This window comes from Tachypleus tridentatus, chromosome 7, assembly GCF_004210375.1.
Source record: "Tachypleus tridentatus isolate NWPU-2018 chromosome 7, ASM421037v1, whole genome shotgun sequence".
Taxonomy (NCBI): domain Eukaryota; kingdom Metazoa; phylum Arthropoda; class Merostomata; order Xiphosura; family Limulidae; genus Tachypleus; species Tachypleus tridentatus.
Window position 1 is genome coordinate 169,150,296 of NC_134831.1, and position 24,089 is coordinate 169,174,384.

Sequence of the window (24,089 nt, forward strand, 5' to 3'; positions counted from 1 at the left end):
AATCCGAGGGTCGCGGGTTCGCGCCCGCGTCGCGCTAAACATGCTCGCCCTCCCAGCCGTGGGGGCGTATAATGTGACGGTCAATTCCACTATTCGTTGGTAAAAGAGTAGCCCAAGAGTTGGCGGTGGGTGGTGATGACTAGCTGCCTTCCTTCTAGTCTTACACTGCTAAATTAGGGACAGTTAGCTCTCGAGTAGCTTTGTGCGAAATTCCAAAAAACAAACAAACAATCGGTTGTTATAATGAATTTGAAAAGTTTTTTATTTATTTATCATTACATGTCTATATTAAACACTGACACCCGCTTCGACAAACGCGGTATCCACAGTTTAATTTACAATGTCCTCTAGTGAGTATTAAGCTTAAACAATATCTAGATCCATGTTGATAATGCGTAAAACCTGGATACAGAGCAAAGGAAAGTTAGAAGTTACACTCAAGGAAAACACTTCTTTTTATACACAGTTATTAGAAATGTCATATAAAGATTCCAAAATGACAAAAAAGGAGAAAGTTCTACTAGGGGTGGAAAAATTTTGAAATAATACAGTTTTTTATTTCGATAGTATTTTCTGAAGTTAACATCAGAATAACCATTTTATGTTTGAAATCTATTGAACACGTTTATAAAAATATGACGTTCTACCGTTTCAAAGTAACGTTTACAATTACATCAAGATACTGGCTTATACGGGAGATATTAGTATAAAAAGGGAGAATTATCACCCGTGAAGATAACGAAGTTTAAGTTGTAGATAAAAAGGTACATTACTGAAACTTACGATACATCGTCTGAGAGAAACACGTTACTGTAACATTTAACGATATATATAGTCTGAAAAAATCCATTAATGTAAATTTAACAATGTACAGTCTGAGAAAAACACATTAATGTAACACTAAGCCAAATATAGTCTGAGACAAACACATCAGTGTAACATTTAACAATATGTTTTCTGAGAAAAACATTAATGTAACTCTTAACGATATATAGTCTGAGAGAAACATATTACTGTAACATTTAACAATATATAGTCTAAAAGAAACACATTAGTGTAACACTTAACAATATATAGTCTGAAAGAAACACATTACTATAACACTTGACAGTATACTGTCTGACGGAAAGATATTAGTGTAACATTTGACGATATATATTTAGTATAAGAGAAACATATTTTATAACAACGATATATACTCTAAAAGAAACACGTTACTCTAGCATTAGCGAACTGTAGACTCAGAGAGATATGTTACAATAACACTTGGCAACATATAATCTGAAGACACATGTTACTGTTAGGCTTAGTTACATAATCTTAGACAAATATTGCTGTGAGACATTTTAATAACACACAGTGTAATTAATAAATTAATTACTAACAAAAATAATATCAGAACTATTATAATTTAACTTGATAGAGAAACTTGGGTCAACAAGTTCTTCATGAATAGTTTTGAAGACGAAAGGTAACTGACAGGGTCTAGGTATTGAGTGACTTTATGTTCTCACTTTTCACAACACTGGGAAGAAGAAAACAAGACTCAACATGGAAAAACTTGGCGTCTTTATGTATATACAAAGGGTTTTAGGATAATTCTAATCTTAATTCTAAAATGAATGCATTTTAAAGTAACTGTATGCATATACGAAACGCTATATATTAGATCTAGCCTTCTAAGAAAATCAGGTTTTATTATGTGTTTCATATTTTTACAAAACATGTTTTCTTTTGTAGACAAATATTTTACTTTCATAGGTTCTCTTTGATCAAAGGACTATATCCAGCAGTCCAAAGCTATTAGAAACTCAAGAACCTTAAAGCAAGAACAGATAAAGAAATGATAATTATAACGAACAAAAGTAGGACTTGTTAAATGGATGCCACTTCAGAGCTTTCCTTTTTCTTATATATTCTTCCTGAATCTGGCAGTCACTTAGAAGTGGAATCCATCTGGTCACAAGTTCACTGTAATAATTAGTGTAAAAAAAAAAAAAAAAAGTGAAATGTGTTTTGTGCTATGTGTGTTTGTCACTAGTTCTTAAACCATGGGACGTATTTTTCTCTACACAGAAGTCCAGGAGACGCTAGTTGAGTGTAGTTTATTTATTTTGTTTTTGTTATTAACCACACAGCTACACAATGATGTATCTGTGCTGTATCCATTGCGGTTATCGAAACCTGATTTTCAACGTTGTAAGCGATTAAACTTATTATTTAACTATGGTTTTACTAAAAAAAAAGGTTTTTTGATCAGCTGAACTAAGATAAATAGCTAATAAGTAAATAAAAATATCGCAAATATCCTTTAGCAATTGTGACGTTTCAGAGCTACGCCCAATTTCTCAAATAAAGATGGCGCGTTTGTCCTTTGTTCCTTTTCCCAGATCAAGGACGTTCACATTCCAACTCATAAAAACTGTTGCCCTGGGAGCCTGGTGAGATAAAGACGAAATATCTGATTGTTGTTAACGGTATGACTCTTAAGTAAACTCATCTTGATTCGATGTAAACTCGCCAGGTTCGTGACGTCGAAGTTAGATATAATATACTTTTAGACTCTGATAGTACACAACAATCAGAATTAAGTGTGAACACTGCTGCTAGCTACTGTTGCAGATAGAAATAACTAGCTCGGTTGAAACTGCGGTAAGCTGACAAAGTGAATCTCTTGTATTTATTTCTCCTGTATGGCCAATCCTTTAAAGTAGGGCCGCCTTCTGATACGTATTTGACGTGTTGATTATCATAAGAAGAGGATCATAATTTGATCTTGTTTTATATGATTGAAACCGTTAAACATGGTGGTGTTTTGATACGTGTTTAATGTGTTGATTGTCATAGGAATAGGACCACAATTTTATCTTGTTTTATTTGATTGAAACCGTTAAACATGGTGGTGTTTTGATACGTGTTTAATGTGTTAATTGTCTTAGGAATAGGACCACAATTTTATCTTGTTTTATTTGATTGAAACCGTTAAACATGGTGGTGGTTTGATACGTGTTTAATGTGTTGATTGTTATAGGAATAAAACCATAATTTGATCTTGTTTTATTTGATTGAAACCATTAAATATGGTGGTGGTTTCAGTATCGTAGGAAGAGGATGATACTCTGGTTTCGTTTTATGAGTGTTGTACCGCAAGATGTAAGAAGGAAAACTTAATAAATAAGGAACCGACATGTTTAAATGTGAACTAAGCTTAACTCCACTGTAACCCGATCGCTATTGTCTAACGAAACGTTCTATAAAGTAAACTAGAAAAAATCTAACGTTTCGTATGAGGAGCGTCGTAGTAAGTGATTTGATCCATAATCGTAAGGCGGTCTTCAGGTCTTTATTTTCTGTTAGTTTGACTGATCATCCATTTCTACTTGAAAGGATTGATTTTACCGACTGTTGTATTTCCTGATAACTCAACGAATGAAATGAAACTACAAAACAATACGTAATCGTGATGTACATAATTTAAACCGTACCAGGACAACATTTTTTAGTATAAATTATCATTCTGTACACTGTATTTGAATATTTTATATGATATAGCTATATTTTTCATTCGTATTATATTTTCAAACACTAATTTTTTATCTCGTCTCTTAGGGATGCTCAACAATTAGAAGAACGTATTCCAGTAGTTTTCTACTTACACCATGTTTTGGTTTGGTTTATTTTGAATTTCGCGAAAAGCTACACAAGGGCTTTCTGCACTAGCCGTCCCTAATTTAGCAGTGTAAGACTAGAAGAAAGGCAGCTAGTCATCACCACCCACCTCCAACTCTTGAGCTACTCTTTTACCAACGAATAGTGAGGTTGATCGTCACATTATAACGCCCCCATAGCTACAAGGGCGACCACGTTTGGTATGACGGGGATTCGAACCTGCGACCCTCAGATTACGAGTCGAGTGCCTTAACCACCTGGCCATGTCTGGCCACACACCATGTTCGCCATATACTTTGTAGATGGCGCATTTCGCTCATTATAATGTTCTTTCTACCGACTAGAATACGACAAAAACAGTAGTGGTCGGAACATTTTATGGTAATATTCAGGTTTGAAATTTTCAATTCAGAACTAGAATTAAAGTAACAGGGAGGTTATTTATATAAGTCGTTTGTTACAAAAATAGTTGTTACGTTGTTAGCACCTTTCAAAGGCGGTGAAGTATGACTGTAATTAATTATATTTATCGTAATATACGTATTACTAGTAGTAGACTTATTATATTTTTAAACTGTATTTTTTATCTAGTCCTACAAGGAGTTTCAAGAATTACAAGAGCCTACAATAACAGTGTTCCACGTACACTATATTTTGGTCATGGTTCTTTGGTTGTAAAAACACTTTCATATCATGACACTTGTTGATGTAATTAGATAGTCACAAAACGCCAGTAATATACAGTAGAACGGGTTTACAGAACGTTTCCAGTATTGTTACAGTAATACTTCTGTAATACAACGCGATATTCAGTAAAACTTAAAACATAGTTAACTGTATTACAGGTTTTAATGATAAGTGAAGATTTTTATCTTCTAATAATTGTGTTGTTGGCATGGTGAGTTGGTAAACACAATATAATATTCTAATAATTGTTTTGTTGGCATGGTGAGTTGGTAAAAACAATATAATATATGAATTGTGTTGTTGGCATGGTGAGTTGGTAAAACAATATAATATATGAATTGTGTTGTTGGCATGGTGAGTTGGTAAAACAATATAATATATGAATTGTGTTGTTGGCATGGTGAGTTGGTAAAAACAATATAATATATGAATTGTGTTGTTGGCATGGTGAGTTGGTAAAAACAATATAATATATGAATTGTGTTGTTGGCATGGTGAGTTGGTAAAAACAATATAATATATGAATTGTGTTGTTGGCATGGTGAGTTGGTAAAACAATATAATATATGAATTGTAGTATATATAAGCTCTGATAGATACGGTGTAATACAAACGTGATAGAGTAACCTAACTTTAACAGTAGAATTCACTAAGGTATCGAAACTGAAACAGGCAACAAACTAACTGAGAAAGAGGTTGTTGGAAAACGTTAATATAACAGTAGATGTTATAGTATTTCATAGCAGCCTTTTATTTAACGAAAGACCAGCCGTACGAAACTTTGACATAATTTGATACATTTATTCAGTGAGGTGTGTGATTTAATATTTATTTTTACAATAAAATTCGGAAACAGTTTATCACAAAACATTTATTGAAGACTTAGTAATTCAGCAATATAATACTGGTACGTTTGACGTTGTAATTCCGTCCAATTGTGTATTGGCTCATAATGTGTATTGTTATTGTATTGGTGCAAAAGAGTAATTTATTAACATTGCATCGGTTCATACGAACTGTGTATTGGTTTATAAAAATTTATATTGGTATTGTATCGGCTCATAACAATGTGTATTGGTATGGTATCTGTTTACAGATTGTATATTGGTGTCGTATCGGTGCATAATAATAATTTATTAATATTGTATCGCTTCGTACGAATTGGGCCCGGCATGGCCAAGCATGTTAAGGCGTGCGACTCGTAATCTGAGGGTCGCGGGTTCGACCAACGTAACACTAAACATGCTCACCCTTTCAGCCATAGGGGCGTTATAATGTGACGGTAAATCCCACTATTTATTTGTAAAATAGTTGCCCAAGAGTTGGCGGTGGTTGGGGATGACTGGCTGCTTTCTCTCTTGTCTTACACTGCAAAATTAGGGAAGGCTAGCACAGATAGTCCTCGTGTAGTTTTGTGCGAAATTCAAAAACAAACAAACTGTAGTGGTGCATAAAAATATGGTACAACCGTAATTAATAATAAGGAGTGACGTCACGTAAGTTCAAAAACATTTGAATAAAAATATAGAAGAATGTATCGAAATATTTCCGACACACTATACCTGTTATATCCAGTGCCAAGGAGACTTTAAGCCTAATATCAACTTTCATCAGACAGGCCAAGATACGATAAATATAGTAATAATCGTGGTTTAAACTAGATTAAGTTATTGAAGTATAATCTTTATCAATTTTATACGAGTCAGAACTAAAGTGAGCAAGGTTGAATTGACGAATACAATATTTGATGTTCTTTACAAGTTTTTTGTGGAGATTTCAGTAGAATATCAGTGGTCATTTCGCTGATAAATAGTTCACCATAACCTATTGGTTTGAAAACAAATCTTTAATGTTAAATGATGTTTCATGAACTTACCTCTTTAGCAATAAAACAAGTTAAAATATTTCCCAGAGGTTACCCGAGTTCAAGATGACTGTTACAATTACCATTAAAGATGACTCATCTCAGGCTCACCTAGACGTAGTCATTCAGCAACTTCGAAAAGAGGTGCAGTTAAACAGGAGGACGATATTTGGGAAGTACAGAAAGAGGGTAAGTTACCATTAAAGATGACTCATCTCAGGCTCACCTAGACGTAGTCATTCAGCAACTTCGAAAAGAGGTGCAGTTAAACAGGAGGACGATATTTGGGAAGTACAGAAAGAGGGTAAGTTACCATTAGAGATGACTCATCTCAGGCTCACCTAGACGTAATCATTCAGCAACTTCGAAAAGAGGTGCAGTTAAACAGGAGGACGATATTTGGGAAGTACAGAAAGAGGGTAAGTTTAGATACCTTTTACCAAAGCAAACACTTAATATGGCAGCGTTTTGTAGGAATTAAATCTGGAAGGTTCATAGCTACCTAAACACGAAGGTTTAGTGAACAGTGCCATCTAGAATCAAATATAATCTAGCATGAACGAGAAAGTGACACGTGTTTTAAATTGCTGTGTGTGTGTGCAGCCAGGGTTATATATAATGAGTTGATTCTCAACTTGTTTTAAACTGAGGTATGTGTGTGTATACAGCCAGGGTTATATATAATGAGTTGATTCTCAACTTGTTTTAAACTGAGGTATGTGTGTGTATACAGCCAGGGTTATATATAATGAGTTGATTCTCAACTTGTTTTAAACTGAGGTATGTGTGTGTATACAGCCAGGCTTTATATATGTATAACTAATATGTTGACTCTCAGAATTTCAATATAGCTCATCAGGAGGCGGAGGGAAGGGGCAAGTGATAGCGGGCACTATCCGTTAGATTTGTCTGCATTCTTTCCCGCCACACCTAAAATGTTCTAAAGGTTAGTAAAAGCTAATAAAATATTATGTGAGTTTCCCCTTAGGGCTCTATAATTTATCTTCAAGAGAGTTCCCTCCCCTGACACTTGCAAAATCTGCTCCTTCCAAGCCCAGAATTCTGGAGACAAGATGTAGAGTTAGGGAGTGAGAAAGAAGTATTTTAACCCTTGTTTTGTCGCACCTGTTCACAGACCCAAGGCCCGGCATGGCCAAGCGTGTTAAGGCGTAAGACTCGTAATCTGAGGGTCGCGGGTTCGCATCCCGGTCGCGCCAAACATGCTCGCCCTTTTAGCCGTGGGGGCGTTATAATGTTAGGTCAATCCCACTATTCGTTGGTAAAAGAGTAGCCCAAGAGTTAGCGGTGGGTGGTGATGACTAGCTGCCTTCCCTCTAGTCTTACACTGCTAAATTAGGGACGGCTAGCACAGATAGCCCTCGAGTAGCTTTGTGCGAAATTCCAAAAAAAACAAACAAAACAAACAGACCCAATATTTATGGCCTGCAATTCAAGTATTAGTTTTAAGTTAAGTGCTAATAAAGTGTCATAATTTGACACAAAGATATGTTTATAGACAAAATACTAAATACGTTGAGTTTGTTTGTTTGGAATTTCGAGCAAAGCTATACGAGAGCTGTCTGCGCTAACCGTCCCTAATTTAGCAGTTAATCGTAAAAGAAAAGTTGACGACGAAAACCGACAGTTTCATGATGATTGGACTGCGCAATATTGTTTTGTTCAACAACAGAAGAACGTGATTTGTCTGCTGTGTCATTCGACAGTAGCAGTGGCGAAGGTATCCAATATAAAGCGTCATTATGAGTCGAATCATAAAGATTTCCACAACGAACAGCTCGAATTGTATCTCTGTGGCGGTCGCTGAATCACCAGCAGAACGTTTTCTCCAAGCAGTCAGCAGATTTAGGTGCAGCATGTGAGGTCAGTTACGATATTTCGTTGATGATAGCGAAATCTGGCCGACCGTTCACTGATAGTAATTTTGTTAAGCAATGTATGATTACTTCATCGGAAAAGTTGTGTCTGGAAGCAGTCCTCAAGCTACAGATGGTGGCTTTGAATCGTGTGGCAGTTCAACGAAGAATTTCACACCTCTCAGCAGACGTGACAAGGCAGCTTACAAATAAAGCAACCAACTTTGTCTACTTTTCTTTGGCAGCAGACCAGTCGACTGACGTCAGTTCAACAGCACAGCTACTAGTTTTTGTTCGTGGTGTGTCGTGATTGTTTGATATCACAGAGGAACTAATCAGCATGGGTTCCATGAAGGGCCAGACAACTGGGTCTGCTCTATTCGAAAAGACAGTACGACTGTGTAGTAGTGTTTCATTGGATTTCACGAAACCGGTGTGGCAACTGATGCAGAGATGCCAACCATTACGATTTTGGTGTATACATTACGACTATACGCTCATACAGACAAATATTACGACTTGTTGCAACTCCCAAATTATTAATATGTAATATAGGCCTATACAATAAAGTGATAAATTGTTCTTCCAGGGCTTGAAAGGGGTGGAAAGAAAATTTCTAGTGAGATACAAATATTTTGATAATAAATAAAAGACATAGTCCAAATGGCTACTTGAGATAATCATGTTTGTGCTTGAAATAATAAAAAAATATTTGTATCTTCGACGACGTTTACCAATAGTTTGAGTGCGGTGCTTCTCCATACTTGGTACTTGGGGAATACATAGTTACGTCATCAGTGTTTGTCAGCCAATCAGCGCTCGAGTAGATGGATATTTTTCGTTTCCTAAGCGGCATAGAAACACCAATATGACCATTCACAAGTGGAAAAAAGAGGCCTCGTTCACCAGATTGTCTTGTTTCTGGCAAATCTAAAAGGACTAAAACTGTAAATCAAAAATTTAGGAAAGAGTATAGTGCAAAATATCCGCTCATTGAATCAAAAGTCAGTGACAGTCAAGCGTTTTGTACAGTTTGTCACATCGAATTTTCTGTGGCGCATGGCGGGGTAAACGATTGTTCCAGACATACAAAATCGGCATATCACCAACAAAAGGCTGAGGCAAAAACAAAAACGATGCAGATAACGACATTTATGAGTAAGAATTCAGAATATGAAACCATAAATGCAGAAGTGATGCAACAGCTGCAAAACTATTTCAATAAGTGTCATAAACAGGATATAAACTAGTCCTTACACAAAGGCTTTTTCTGCTTACTGTTTGTTCATGTTCAATGTTGTTTTACCAGTATGTTTGTTACTCTGAACTAAAACAAAGACATAATTTCAAAAGAATTTTTTAAATTTATTTATTAAATACACAAAACACAGTCATAAATGAGTAATCTATAGTAGTAATAAATAATAATAGTTATATTAATAATATAATAATAAACAGCTTAGAGACATTGGTCAGGCCTAGTAGCCGCAAATGATAAAGATCTCTGTTTAGAATCATTACGCTCAGTCACTTGAAATAGTTGGCATCTCTGCGTTATTGACAACCAATTAAAGTTTTAATTAATTAGATGTTTGTTAACGAAACCAAATACTCGTGGAACAGGAAAACCAGAGTTTCTGATTAAAATAAAACAAGAACTTTGGATAATGAACAAATTTCATATGCATGAAAATAAGTAAGTATAATTACGAATAAATAAACCAAGTTAAATATATGTTTTCCTTCCCTCATGTTATATTACATTTTATTAAACTGTGCTTTTATTATCGTACCAACTTACAAAATCGGACGAGTGAATGAAAACACACTGATCCTATTCTCTGGACGGAAAGAATACCAACATTTTCTCAAACATTCCATAAATTAATGAACAACTAATTTTCTCAAGCATTTAATTAATTAGTAATCAACAATATTTCAAAGAAAATTTTCTCAAGCATTTCACTAATTAATAAATAACAATATTTCGGAAAAAGTTTCTCAAGCATTTCATTGATGGATAACAATATTTCAAACAAACTTTTCTTAAGCATTTCATTAATTAACGAACAGTAAAATTTCAAACAAAATTTTCTGAAACAATTTATCAATTAATAAACAATAATATTTCAAACACAAAATTTTCTCAAGCATGAGAAATGAAATGCTTAAGAAAACTTTGTCTGAATTATTGTTGTTTATTAATTAATGAACACTAAAATTTCAAACAAAATTTTCTCAAGCATTCCATCAATTAATGAACAATAATACTTCGAACACAAAATGTTTTCAAACATTTCATTAATTAATAACTAACAATATTTTATTTAATTCTTGCAGATAAACGTATAAGTGTGATATGACTTTCAAACGACGTTTTTTAAAAACTCGGATCTGTTGCAGATCCTCATAGCCAAGCACATCACGGCGCTGGATAAAGCCAATAAGAAACAATACACAGACGCTCTACATTTACACAGTCAAAATCTCTACTATCAAGGAAAGGTAAATGTCTATTTGTTATCACTGGATTCATCTTACAGACTTCAGTTTGGTTTTTGTTGTCTTTTGTTCTTTTTCTGTGTTATGCGAGGTTTAGAAAATGTGAAAGAAATATAGCGCCCAACAGCAAGTTAACACATTCGTAAAAAAATATTTTAAAGTTATGAATTCAAATTTATTCCAAAATTCAATATCTTAATAAGTTAATAATTATATTTTTATAGGTACTTGGACATAGTCACCCCCTTGTGGCTTCAACTCTCAACAGTATGGGTTTCATTCTTTACAACATGAAATACCTGGATTTAGCAATTTCATGCTATGAAGAGGTTGTGGAAATTAGGGAAAAACTGTATGGTGAAGATAGTTTGACGGTGAGACAAATGAAAGGTTTATTTTTATTTTAAATTCACTACACACTCCAAAATGAGCCGTTAAAATATTGAAATTCTCAATTTGATTTATGCCACTATAAAACATTTTTATGCATTCTTTAGTTTTTAAATTTTTATTTTACAATTATATTCCATCAGATGGACATAAGTTACGACTTACTGGTAGTGTTCTAGAGCAAAGTGTACGAACACTAAAATCATACGAAAACTTTAATTCTAAAAAACAAAAACACCAACAAATGATTGCGAGAACTACATATTTACTTCGTTAACCCTAATTAGCCCTAATGCTATTGGACATCAAACTGTTTAAATTGCTTTCAAGTTTTTAAGTGAAATTATGCCGCATGTTATAAAACTACACTTTTAAAAACCTTCAACAATTAAATTATTCAAGCTTAATTAGAAATAATAATAGTGTATTTAAATGTAAACTGTTTAGTTTTGTTAACAGTCTAGGATGTTTCAATTGTTTAGAATACATGTTAAAAAACAGACAGCATTGTGTGGATTTCCTTCAGGTTGCTAATACGGCTTATGTTCTGGGTCTCGCTCTGGCGGAAACACACCAATATAGCAACGCTGAAATATATTTCCGTCAAGCGTTGGAAATTTACGACAAGGTAAAAAACCTCTTTTTTATTTGTTAATAATAATATGGTTTTGACTTTAGAGAATCTGTAAAATAAATGTTAAGTAGTTCTTTTCGTTTGAACACATTTCGAAAAAAAACACGAAATATCTTTCGCGGATTCTGAAGAAAGTTGGTAGAAGAGATGAATATCCCCCAAGGGTTAAAAAAAACATATAAAACATTTCGAATACAGTTTTAACTTTCTTGTTGTTTTGTTTTTGAATTTCTCGCAAAGCTGCATGAGGGCTAGCTATCTGTGCTAGCCGTCCCTAATTTAGCAGTGTAAAACTAGAGGGAAGACAGCTAGTCATCACCACCCACCAAATCTTGGGCTACTCTTTCACCAACGCATAGTGGGATTGACCGTCACATTATAACGCCCTTACGGCTGAAAGGACGAGCATCTTTGGTGTGACGGGGATTCGAACTCGCGATCCTCGAATTACGAGTCGAGTGCCTTCAAGGAATCCATGAATTGTATGTTTGTGTTCCTTCCTTTTATCTGATTCAGCTTATTCAGCTGCTTAGAAATGTCAACCAAATAGACAAAGTGCATGATCCATTCCTCATCATTCAGCCAGGCAAAAAAATTCCATCTTACCCTAAACTTCAAAAAATAGTTTGAGCTGATCTCTAAGCTCAAATACTCTCTCAGTTACATTTCCTCGTGAAAGCTATCGAACATTTGTGTGGAAAAGAAACAAATAATGGCCTGCATTCATGCATACATAACTCCTCATTTGACAAAATTCACAATTTGAATTGTTTGATCCAAAACCTTCTCTAGTGGAGCTGGAAGTGTTTTTGAGGCCAGTGCCTGACGATGGATCACACAATGAATGCCTTTCACTTTTAGAGCTCGCTTTTTCAGACAAACTTGAAATCCAGATTTTGTCCCTAAAATAGCTGGTGCTCCATCTCTACAGCACCCACCGACATTTTCCCACAAAAGATTTCTGATTCAAAGAGTAATGAAACTTTTTTTAAAATATCTGAGGCCTTGGTAGATGTTTCAAGAGGAGAACAAAAAAGAAACTTCTCTTTAAATAAACCTGAGTGATCATTTCTTGTAAATACCAGTAACTGGAAACACGATGCCACATCAGTAGATTCGTCATGTTAAAAATAAGCCAAATGCTGCAGACTTGATCTTCTGCACAACTTAATCCTTGATGTCAATTGCCATGTCGCTGATCCTTCTTTGAACAGTACTGTTTGATAGTAAAACTGCTGAAAGTTTTTCTTCAATCCATTTCCCAAGACAATTTCTACCATTTTGAGAGCGCAATGTTTGATCAAAGTTTCCCTAGTTGTGTGTGTTTTTTACTGCTTTGCTATCTCCAGTGTTATGACATAAGAAGCTTCAATAACCTTTTCGTTCATTTCTTGGAATGCCTCTGTTGAATTCAGCTTTACCTTTTTGAGCACATTCGTATGACGTTCAAAAAAGCTTTTGTCATAATCCTTGTGTTGAGAATGAACATTCTGCAAATATTGCTTCAACTTTGTTGGTTCCATAAAATCATTTGACAAAGCTTTGCTACAAATAACACATTGAAGCTTTCCTTCTCCATTGATGGTGATGGATACGAATCCATGTTGAATATATCAATCATCGTACCCTTTTTTTTTCTTTCTGTGAATAAAAAACAAGAATAACTCAAAGATAACTATAAATGGAATATTTTCACAGATAAAAAGTGAAATATTTACCTTTATTTTTAATTCAATCTGTGACATTGAACAAAGTTTATTTAATGTTACAGATTAAATTGAAAATAAACTACAATTCTACAGATTGTACATAATCTACACTTTATTCGATAAAGTGTGATTTCTTGTAGATTATGTACAATCTGTAGAATTGTTTAGTTTGTAGAAAGATCACTATTACAATAGTTTGAGTCTGCCAATGTGTGGTCCCAATTTTCCCCCCTGAAACCCTAAAATTCCCTCCCTGGTTGAGAACCCCTGATATAAAGGAATTAAATGTTGGATCACTGTGGATGAAATTTAAGAAATCGTGTAAATGAAAAGAAATTTATTGGTGGAAATTATAGTGGATTCTGTTTGATGCCAAATTAATGTATAAATTGATAGTTATGTGAGTAGATTTTTTTTTTTCAAAATCACTAATCAAGGACTAGTTTTTTAACTGATTTTTTTTTCAGTATGCTTTCTCTAAGTTTCAGGTGATAGTTTTATAACTGACTTATTTAGTGTATCTTCTCTCACTAAATGTATTCAGAAACCATCTCTGTTTTTCTAATGTCTTTATAACTTCAAACCTTTCTCGACCTAATTTCTGTAACGGTTTCTTGTTTAGAGGGCAGAGCCCTACAGGTGTTTGGTTTCTACCATTCTGCACTGTCTAGGAGGAGTGCTCTACAAATTGGGAAAACTTGACGAAGCTTTAGAATGTTATGAAAAAGTGTTGAAGATGAGATTGAAGTTGGTCCCATTAGATATTTCATCGGTGAGAACTTGATTTTAAAATAACAGATGTCTGAAAATAATTCACGGTATATTTTCTGTATTATTTTACGGTAAACATCTCCTATCCTGTTGCGTAGTAAAACATCTGACTGCTGATGTAACGACTGAAACCTTTTCAATTTACAAATCACGAATCAGAAAGAGGACCCTGTACTCTTGTATAGAAGACTTAATAGAGTTTGTATTAGCACTTATGAAACAAATAGAACTAGTACACAATAATAGAGACAAAGGTTATCATGTTTTGAGCTACGTCGGACAGTTATCACGGTTTACAAATTTTGATACTTGTGCACTTGTTTAATACAATACAGTACAAGTTTCATGATTCGACTGTAATATTAATAAACTTCAAACCATTTATTTTTTATTTTTTATTCAATATTCGTGAACATATATTACAAGCAATAAACAGTGTTCTATATCGATTTAAGCTTTTATAATTCGCCCCAATAACGATATGAGAGGCATCAGAGTTATCGTTGAGACATCGAAGCGACGTCTTTTGACATTATTTTTTATTAGAAAGTGTGTTTTTTGTATGAAAACAGCCATGACAACGTTTATTTATATTAAATGAACTTACTATATTCCGAAAATTGTTTAATTGTTCAATCTACACTTTGATTCTCGTGTGTTATAAAATAATCCCACTCTTCATCAGTAACCTTAAATACATGTTAACTAAAGAAAGATAAGATGGACCTATATCGTAGTGAAAAGTATCAAAGATATTATTGATGCGAACGTGCTTTGTAGTGACTGTGAAAAAACCTATACACTGAATAGTTGAAGTGAATAAGTAGTGTCATTGGTCACTCTTCAGTTCTTCACATTAAAAATTATACAATAGAAGGTATAACAAATGAACCTTGTAAATTGTTTTAACCTGGAAGTCTTAAGATCATGAGGGTCTAGTTCCAGTTGAAAGTTTATTTGTTATATCTGTTATTGTGAAGAGCTGAATAGTAACCAGTGAAACTGTTTCTTATAGGTTTTTCTCATAGTGACTACAAACTACGTTCACACCAGCAAACTCAACCGAATTTTCATAAATACTTAAAGCCGTCAGAGGCATAAAAATGTTCTAAAGGCTTCTTTACAGAAATTTCTGTTTAAAACTTACAATCTTATAAAATTCGTAAAACAAGACTGTCTCTTAAAAATACACCACTTTATAAAATTATTTGACTATCGACTATACAGTTAAACTACGTAGGTTTTAAAATTCAGGTGTAACTTGTTCAGTCTTTAATACCTAGATGTAAGTTGTCCAGCTTGTAAAACCCGGGAAAGTGTATTAATCATTGACGAATCATACCTTTCTTCTTGAAAGAGCTTGTAGCAGAAACAGACTGAAACCCTTAGAGAACAAGATATAAGATAACAAAGAGAAAACATTGACACGCTTAATTCAGTCAGAACATATTAACCATTTTGAAGTCTAATTTCTAGAAAATCTCTTTTCTTCTACAGGTCGGACGGACCTTACACGCGTTGGCTAATGTCCACTGTGATCGAGGTGACCATGAAACTGCTGAGAAGTATTATTTGGCTGCACTGATGGTTAAGCAAAATGTAAGTGTTTGACAACTTTCGGGTTATAATCTTGTCTAAATGGATTTAAGAACTTAGACCTGGTTAAAATGTGTCCAAGTCAACACTTGTACGGTTCTAACTGTTTTAAACTATTAATAGTATGATCTATTGTCCATTCAGTTGTTAAAGAAAAACGAGTTTTGAGAACCTCGAACTAAAATCCATGTCATCGGACAGTTTATTTCGAGTTTGTTTTACCAGGGTAATTGCCTCATTATTTAAGAAATATTTACCTTACCCAAGCAAAAGTTTATTTAACCTGGCACACCCGTTTTTATCTATAAAGCAAGTAAATTAAGATATTTTCCTTGCCAGAAGAATTGATAATTTCCTTTTAATGGGCCGTATTTCAATATAATCCACAGTTAAAGTGCTCTTGTGAGTATCAGGCTGATAATGTCTTTTCATCCAATTCTCATACTTTGATTCTAAATAACGTCTTTTAAACCCTTTAATTAAAATTCAGTTTTTTCTAGATTTTCCCAGTGTAACACGTGTTTAAAGATCCTTGAATTATAGCTGGACTGATTAGATAAAAACATGGATAAATACCTGTTTCATTGTAACGAAAAGTATCTATATTGCACTTTGAACAGTATATCTAGTTAACTGTGTTTTGTACTAAGGTGTGTGTTTGTAGTTCTGATGCATGCAGGAAGTTTCCTTTGACCAGAAAGTCTCCTAGTGAGTGATAAGTTTACTTCCAACGCTAAAATCCGGGGTTCAATTCCTCGTGGTGGACTGAGCTTAGTTTATTGTGTTAAAATAAAACACACTATTGATGAGATGTTAATATTGGTGATTGAAATTTTCTTATTACTAAAACTATGACAAATAAAATAATCAGTACTTTTTTTACTTTTCTATTGCACAGAAATTTAATAATTAAATGTTTCGACATGTATTAAATAAAATTGCATTATACTGCTGTTATCAATGATATGTTTGTTTTCATCAAGAGAAAGTTTTGTTTTCTTAAACTGTTAAATTATACTCAAGTAAATTGAACAATTATCTTTCTCTTTCTTAGATCGGACAAGAAATCACCCTGCCAGTCGTTTCTATTCTCAGTAGTTTGGGTTACTTATACAGATCTAAACGTCAGCTCTCTCTTGCTGTGACCTGTTTTACCCTAGCTCTAAAGATCGGACGCCGTCTGCCGGAATCCGATGAAAAAGTAATTAAAAATTGTTTCCAAGTTACATAAATCTTATGCCACTTAACTATTCCAGTTTTCTCCAGCCTCGTATTCTAAGACTTCTAAGTTCTTTATCCTTTCTACCCCCTACCCAAGTCTTCTGACTCCCCTTTTGTGTCTCAACCTTCCATAAGTTTTCTGTTATCATTCTAAGCCTTCTTTCTACATTCCCAGTTCATGGCTCTTATTACATTACGTCCACGATCACATGCTTCTATTTCTGAGTCCTAACTAGATCTCTAGCCATCACTGACCTTCATTTCTTTCCTTTCTATGCTTTTTTTAAATTACTAATAGAGTTCCAGTCAATTTCTCCATCAACCGTGTCTTTAAGAGATGGGTTTATATCTACTGACATGTAAAACACAGAGTAAAATGTCTCCACTAGAAAGCTGCTAACGGACTTACGTCAAACAAATCAAGAAAACGATATTTACTAAGAGTAATCTTCAGAAAACATACACCGAAAAGTGTGACGAAAGTTCACATGTTGTTATCCTCAACTAAACATTATAGCAGAGTTTCTCTGGTTGTCACACCTTATCCCAAACTTTAAAATGTTTCACAAACTCTTTAAGTAACATTTTCATTTTATTCAACTCATAAATCATTTGAAAACAAATATTCCCTAAGTCCGTGTTGTTTCCTTCTAAAAAACAAACAAAAGTTTTTGAGATATCTTTGTTGATGCAACAATAAGTTATGGTGTGCGAGAAAATGACGGTTCGATGTCAGGGTTGTAAGATTATAAGTACTATAAGTATCTTGTTTAACGAACACAACAAAACCGCTATTTTGTCAAATTCGAGAGAGATATATCTTATACTGGATCAAAATATTAAATATGCTCAACCCACGTGTATAATCTTTACTCCAGTGATCATCATATTCACTTAAACCCCCTTCTGGAAATACTTTGGGTATCCATGGTGGGCAGAGCTTTGTATTAACACCAGCCAACCAACACTTGACGTACGCACAAGCACACTATTTCACAGTTAAGGTCATATTTCCAGAATGCGTGACGTCAGACTTCCTGTAAGACAACTACGTAAATGTTCAACATGCAATGACCATTTAACTCCAATGAAAGAAAGTCCATTTTCCGAAATCGCTCCAGTCATTGAATTTTTTCATACATAGGTCTGTGAAGTATTGCACTTTGGGGCTTAGCAAGACATACGCGCGTATAACGCTGAAATTTAAAGGCTACGATTTGTTTGAATATAAAATAATAATATAATTGTTTTTCCCAACAAAAGCTAGAAAAAAAAAACAGAAATACAAAAATGTATTTTTTTTTTAAATATCACTTGTAAGGTGATATTTTACAATAGTGTAACATTATTTTACAATATCACTTGTAAGGTGATATTTTACAATAGTGTAATGTTATTTTACAATATCACTTGTAAGGTGATATTTTACAATAGTGTAACGTTATTTTACAATATCACTTGTAAGGTGATATTTTACAATAGTGTAACATTATTTTCTAATTGCACACAGAAAAAGGTAAGTAAAATCCTAAACTTTACCGTGTGAATTTTCTGACCATTTTCTAAATCAGTAGTTCTCTAAACATGTCTGTGAGGACAACTTGAACGTTTTATCTCCCAAACCACAATAAAAACAAGTAACTGTGTTGCTTCTACCTTTTCGTAAGTAAGCAAACTTTCCATGGCCAAACTGACAAGAACTGCGAATTAAGAACAGTGGAACTTGATTATCCATGAACATTAGTATGGTAGTGCCATCTATAGAATAATATAATTAATATTTGAGACTGTCGATAATTGGCGAAATACATCATTTATTACGATCGTGGTTTAGCCAGTTAAGGCTTCATCAGCTACAGCTGTTTTGTTTTCCCTCAATTATATTGAACAATACTTAACCACTTTGTAAAATTCGACTGAAAATATTCATTTTTATTACTGCTACTAAACTGAACTATGGTTTTATCGAGTAGAGACGTTTGTTATATATCATAAGAAAGAAAAAAGTTATTTAGCCAGGGTTTTGTATCATTTTTTAATTATAAAATATCTGTGTTCCAAGAAATATTCTGAAGTTAATTATTTATCGATTAGCAACAAAATTTCATTTATTGGAGGATTAAAAGTATTTGTAACCTTGAGTGCAAGTTGTTCTACGAGTTAACAGGTTTCTACTTTTATTTGATTTTGAAATTTAATTTTATTCCAGCACTAATAAATAATTTTAATAACGTTACTTCAGCCATGATTTTAGAAAATGTCATCACTGTTGAAGACTGAAGAAAATGTATTTTCAAATGTTCAATATTTCATAGTTTTTATATATTAATTTTCTTCTACAGGTGGCAGAAGTTTTAAAACAGCTAAGCCTAACGTACGCGGAAATAGGCGAAATAAAAAACGCAAAGAAATGTTTGTCTCGAGCAGAAATGATTGAAAATAAAGGTAGCGTTACAAATAATTGATTTTCCAAAGCTTTCTTTCAATGCATTGTAAAACTTTGAAACTAAGAGAATTTAGTAGGGTAACAAATTTCTGAGATAATTTCACACACACACACAAAATTAACAGAATTTATTTTCAGGTTGACTGTATTTGTTATGTATATTTTTCACGATACATTTTAATATTCTTTAGGAAGGTAACCCTTGTTGTAATCTAAGCTTTTAGAAAATTAATAATTCCAACATATTGTATTCGAACCCTCGACTCACCATACCAGACAGTTCCCTCTGTGAGGGGATGTGTACATTCAGTACTTTGATATCTTAGTTGACTAAATCATTTATCCAATAAGCTTAATTGTTGGTGTTAGTTTTTACACTTTTTTACAAAACGTTTTATTCATGTAATAATTATTCTTAATATTTTGTTTCAGGTAGGAAGAAGTGTGGAATCTCTAGATATTGAAATAGACCCAGGGTTCTGGCAACTGAAAAGTTATCACTGCTGTAAATATTCACATTTGTCTTATTCTGTTCATAAAATATATTACTGGTTAAATAAATCAACCTTGTAGACTCGTGGAGTAATTACATTTTAAAGAAATAACCATGTAACCTACCTTTTATATTCAAGTTTTATAACGTTTTATCACATAAAACTACTAGTCTTGGATTGAACCTAAAATTTACACTTACGAGAATTTCAAACAAAACTATACAAGGGTCAACCCTAATTTTGAAATTATAGACTGGAAGTTAGTTGGCTAACAGACGTAATCCATTTATCTGGTGGATTAGTGGGATATATCCGTCACTTTTATATGCATCCAGTGCCCCAAGTACGGAGAGTGTTTTTATGGAAGCAACGTGCCAATGTTTGATTCTCGGATTTACAGTCCGTCATATTAACCGCTGGGCTTTGCCCGCCCCCTCTTCCACTGATTAATGTTGTTACGTAAATTTTATATAAATTATAAGACTTGAGAAATATTGAAAATATAAATCGATGTTTAGACTATAAGTGATAATTCTGCAAGACACGAAGTTAGAGGATATTGTGTCTAATAGCAGCTGTTATTGTTGCGGAACATATTGGGTTGAGGAATAATTCGTGAGCGTTTTTTCAAGTTAAAAAAATATATTCATAAATGAAACGCTTTCGCAAAATATTTCATGTCATTTGGTAGATAATTTTTTGCTCTAATAGATGGTGTGTTTGATTTTCACATGTCTTTAATTTTTGCTTTCATTTTCAGCTCATTAAATGGAATGTGAAGTGGACAAAATCGAGCATTTTCGACACCATCTGCTTTTCGCATTTAATTTCTTGCAATTTCGTTTACAACAATGCATACTATATACCTAGGTATTACATGAAATAAAGTATCATAATAAATGTTTTGGGTGTCATGTGTTCATGCATTGAAGTATTGTATAGTCTTGCATGCAATGCTTGAATGAAATTATTTAAAAACGCTCACGAATTATTCCTCAACCTAATATGATTTTAAAAACTGATATTAACAAGAAAAAATACTAATAATATAGAGGAATATAATGATAAATAATTGCGTTCTTACCTTTATAAGTTTATTTTATTATATTTTCTGTTACGTTAGATGTATCATTTACTGAGTTAATCTTTAGTTTTACTTTTGTAGGTAGTTTGCTTTAAACAGAAATTATTAATAATATATTAAACCTTTTTGAATATTGCTGAATTCGTATTTTAATTTATATTCGTGTTTCTAGTGTAGATACCACAGGTTATAAACTCCCATCTTCCTTAATTTGTGAGAAAACTTAATAATATAATTTCCCAAAACACCATTTATGAATAATTCAACTATTTAAAAAAGTCACTATATCAGATGATTGAAACCATCAGATAATATATTTATTAAAACTAAATAAACGTAATTCTTCTAATGACACCTTATCCAAACTAAGAGATTCCACTCAATATTTTTAAGCCTCATTAGCAACAAAACCTCTAAATTTGTTAAGCCTAATATCCACGACACCCCTACATTTGTTAAGCCTAATAGCAAAAAACCGCTACATTCTTTAAACATTTGAAACATAATGTTTTCATGTAACTTTTATATACCTGTTCTTTTCTTTCTTTGTGACTGAAGTTAACGTGCAACAAATTATGTTGTTTCTATAAGCAATATCTCACTTATTACTTTAAGCTAAACTTATAAACCTATTTTTACCGTACTTTTGATATTTAAAGATATAAACATGTTTCCAGGTCAGATTATATAAAAGAAACAGAGCATGAGCGGTTTGAACAAGTACGTTTACACTCACGACGGCAGAAAGTAACTATGGCGACAATATTTTAAAAGTACAAATACAAGAAAACTTAAAAATAAATCAAAGGATAAGTACTTTTGACTTTAACAAAAAAAATCACTTGACTTTAATAATGAATAATTTGTGTTATTATACCAGTATGTTTACATAAGTTGTCATGTTTGGTAATGAGTTATTGACAGAACATTGCGACATTGCTGATCAGTCAGAGCTTAAGTACGTGTTTTATTCGAAACTATAAGAAAAAAAAAACAGAAATACAAAATCACATTCAAGTTTTCTGTAGTTTACGTAGAAAAAATATAAGTTAGGTCTCTTCCTTCTTTTGATAAAGTATACACTGACCGTTAATACTTGTCAAAATCAGTGCCCTCTCCTGGGGAATTTTCCAAAGCTCCCCCTGACATGGAACCCAAATTTGGGGTGGGCCATGTATTCAACTCGTTGAAGTTTTCCATAAGGGTCTCGATATGTATAATAACCCCTAACAATTCCGTTGCCATCTCGCTCCTCGAAACGTGTTAAAGGATTGTAGGAGTCACCAGTGTCGTACCCGTAACGGTAGGAGTGAGGACCCTTTTGACCCTATTGGTTAGTAAAAATATATTCTTTTGCTGTCCCAAAAAATCAAAATCTCATTTTAAAGCAAAAATTGTGGTATTGAATAACTAGAAAACCCTCCATCGTCTGAGTAGCCGTAACTGGATGTATTATTCGTTGTCATGGTACTAACCATGACAACCATTAATCACCTTCTGTGTAAGTGCTTGTTTTAACTGACTGAAAGAAAACATGTATCTGACGAGGTTTTGAATCTTATATAAATTGAATATTAAATAAATTATATGAAAGAGAAACTTTTGAGTAAAATTTAAACTTATAAAACAGAATTATTCAAACAACAAAATATGAAAAACGCAAACATAGATTTTATAATAAGTTGAAATGATTGATAAAATAAAGTAACTTAATAGCAGAGGATGTTACTCTGATTCACATACTTGCTCATGAAACTGAAAATGTTTTCCGCTTCCACTACCAATTCTTCTTCCAAATTCGTTACCAAGTTCAAAGGTAGAACCATATCCATGATCACGTTTCGGATCACTAGGGTTATTAGTGTTAGATACTCCATGGCTCCCTCCAGTGCTTCCATGTTTACCACTAATACGATCACCAAAGCTTCCATGAACACCATCTCTTTTAACGTGTGAGGGTTCTTCATCCCAAGTCACTTTGTTCTTTGCTGTTACTATTATTGAATGGACGACAAACATAACTAGAAGAAGTTTCTGTAAGGACAAACGGTAATAAGTAATCTGAGATGATGGTAAACAAGTTAGTAATCTAAGATACTCATGAAAACGAACCTGTTATCCCACCAGTTCGACTACAACTATAATATAAATATTTAGACTGATATTCTTGTCTTAAAGCTACTGTCTGTCCAACTTAAATCTTAGAATCTAACCAGTTATCACAGCAACTAATAACATATATGAACCTTACCGTCATCATTGTGATGTATTACTTCTTCTGTTACTGTATGTAAACTAAACGACCACTTGACTCTCGAGGCTTTTATATTATATATTTATAATAAAAAACATCCTCTCAGCACAGTGTGGAAACTTGATTTTTACGACACACGAGTCCAGCCTTTTGAAACAGTAGGTGATACGGGTTGTTGGCCAAGCCAGAAGTAGCCTTTACTTGCCTGCCGTATTAATACCAACGTCAAAGGTTCTCGCGTTATCTATTGTACTCTTGACACAGAAGAGAATTACTGGTGCAGAGTAATTCTGAATGACGAGTCACGTGAATATTTTAAGTGTTCAGAGGAGCTGTGGTGTAAATACACCTTATTAACCACACAGTGAATTAGAGATGTGGCACGTGTCCTAAAATTAACGTATATGTATTTGTCAGAGTACCTCTGTTGTACCAGTTAAATATAACAATACGAATACAAAACGAAGAAGAAAGGTCCATCTTTGAAAAGCTCTCGGCTTATAGAATATCAATATATTTTTGTATGAAGTTGATTTCTTAAACCAACGCGTTTTTAACATCATATCTGTTGAACCAGTGAGCCAGAAACGCAGTTTCACGAATTGAAAACCTAAGATAAAATTGGAGAGAAATCGTTGTATCTACTCTAACAGTTATCAAACAAACATCATAGAAGACATTTGACGTAATTAGCATATTGTCTGTAAAACGATTAAAGAAAGTTTTAAGATAAGAAATAAACCTACTTTCAGACTTGAAAATATGTGGAATAAAATTGTGTCAAAAAACAAAAAATCTATTTAACCTCTCCTAAACTATAATTACATCTAATTTACTAATAAAACAACAATAGTTTACAATATAGTCGAAGGCTAACGCTAGCATCTCTATATC

At 33.4% G+C, this 24,089-nt stretch overlaps 2 protein-coding genes and 1 long non-coding RNA gene across 7 annotated transcripts; 1 reads left to right on the plus strand and 2 right to left on the minus strand.

Annotated features, from left to right (window-relative positions):
• Window positions 1-9,438: 9,438 nt before the first annotated feature.
• On the minus strand, window positions 9,439-18,635 carry LOC143257199 (uncharacterized). Its single transcript, XR_013031732.1, has 2 exons — window positions 18,457-18,635; window positions 9,439-13,261 (listed from the first exon to the last, which is right to left on the minus strand). It is a non-coding gene; the product is annotated as an uncharacterized LOC143257199 (long non-coding RNA).
• LOC143257197 (uncharacterized) lies at window positions 10,833-20,994 on the plus strand. Of its 5 annotated transcripts, XM_076515568.1 has the most exons (8): window positions 10,839-10,970; window positions 11,513-11,614; window positions 13,952-14,101; window positions 15,598-15,699; window positions 16,751-16,897; window positions 19,260-19,362; window positions 19,796-19,868; window positions 20,618-20,994. In XM_076515568.1, exons 1-7 carry the CDS (start codon window positions 10,866-10,868, stop codon window positions 19,825-19,827), a joined length of 741 nt encoding a protein of 246 aa, XP_076371683.1. In that variant the 5' UTR covers window positions 10,839-10,865; the 3' UTR covers window positions 19,828-19,868; window positions 20,618-20,994. The 5 variants fall into 5 exon arrangements, with proteins under 5 accessions (XP_076371685.1, XP_076371683.1, XP_076371682.1 ...); XM_076515570.1 differs by lacking the exon at window positions 20,618-20,994 and having other exon boundaries at window positions 10,833-10,970; window positions 11,469-11,614; window positions 19,796-19,928; XM_076515567.1 differs by lacking the exon at window positions 20,618-20,994 and having other exon boundaries at window positions 19,796-19,928.
• A 911-nt stretch (window positions 20,995-21,905) lies between these two features.
• On the minus strand, window positions 21,906-23,435 carry LOC143257198 (uncharacterized). The gene is made up of 3 exons (XM_076515573.1): window positions 23,193-23,435; window positions 22,685-22,975; window positions 21,906-22,268 (listed from the first exon to the last, which is right to left on the minus strand). The coding sequence occupies exons 1-3, from the start codon at window positions 23,199-23,201 to the stop codon at window positions 22,047-22,049; spliced, it is 522 nt and encodes a 173-aa protein (XP_076371688.1). The 5' UTR covers window positions 23,202-23,435; the 3' UTR covers window positions 21,906-22,046.
• Between the last annotated feature and the right edge of the window lie 654 nt (window positions 23,436-24,089).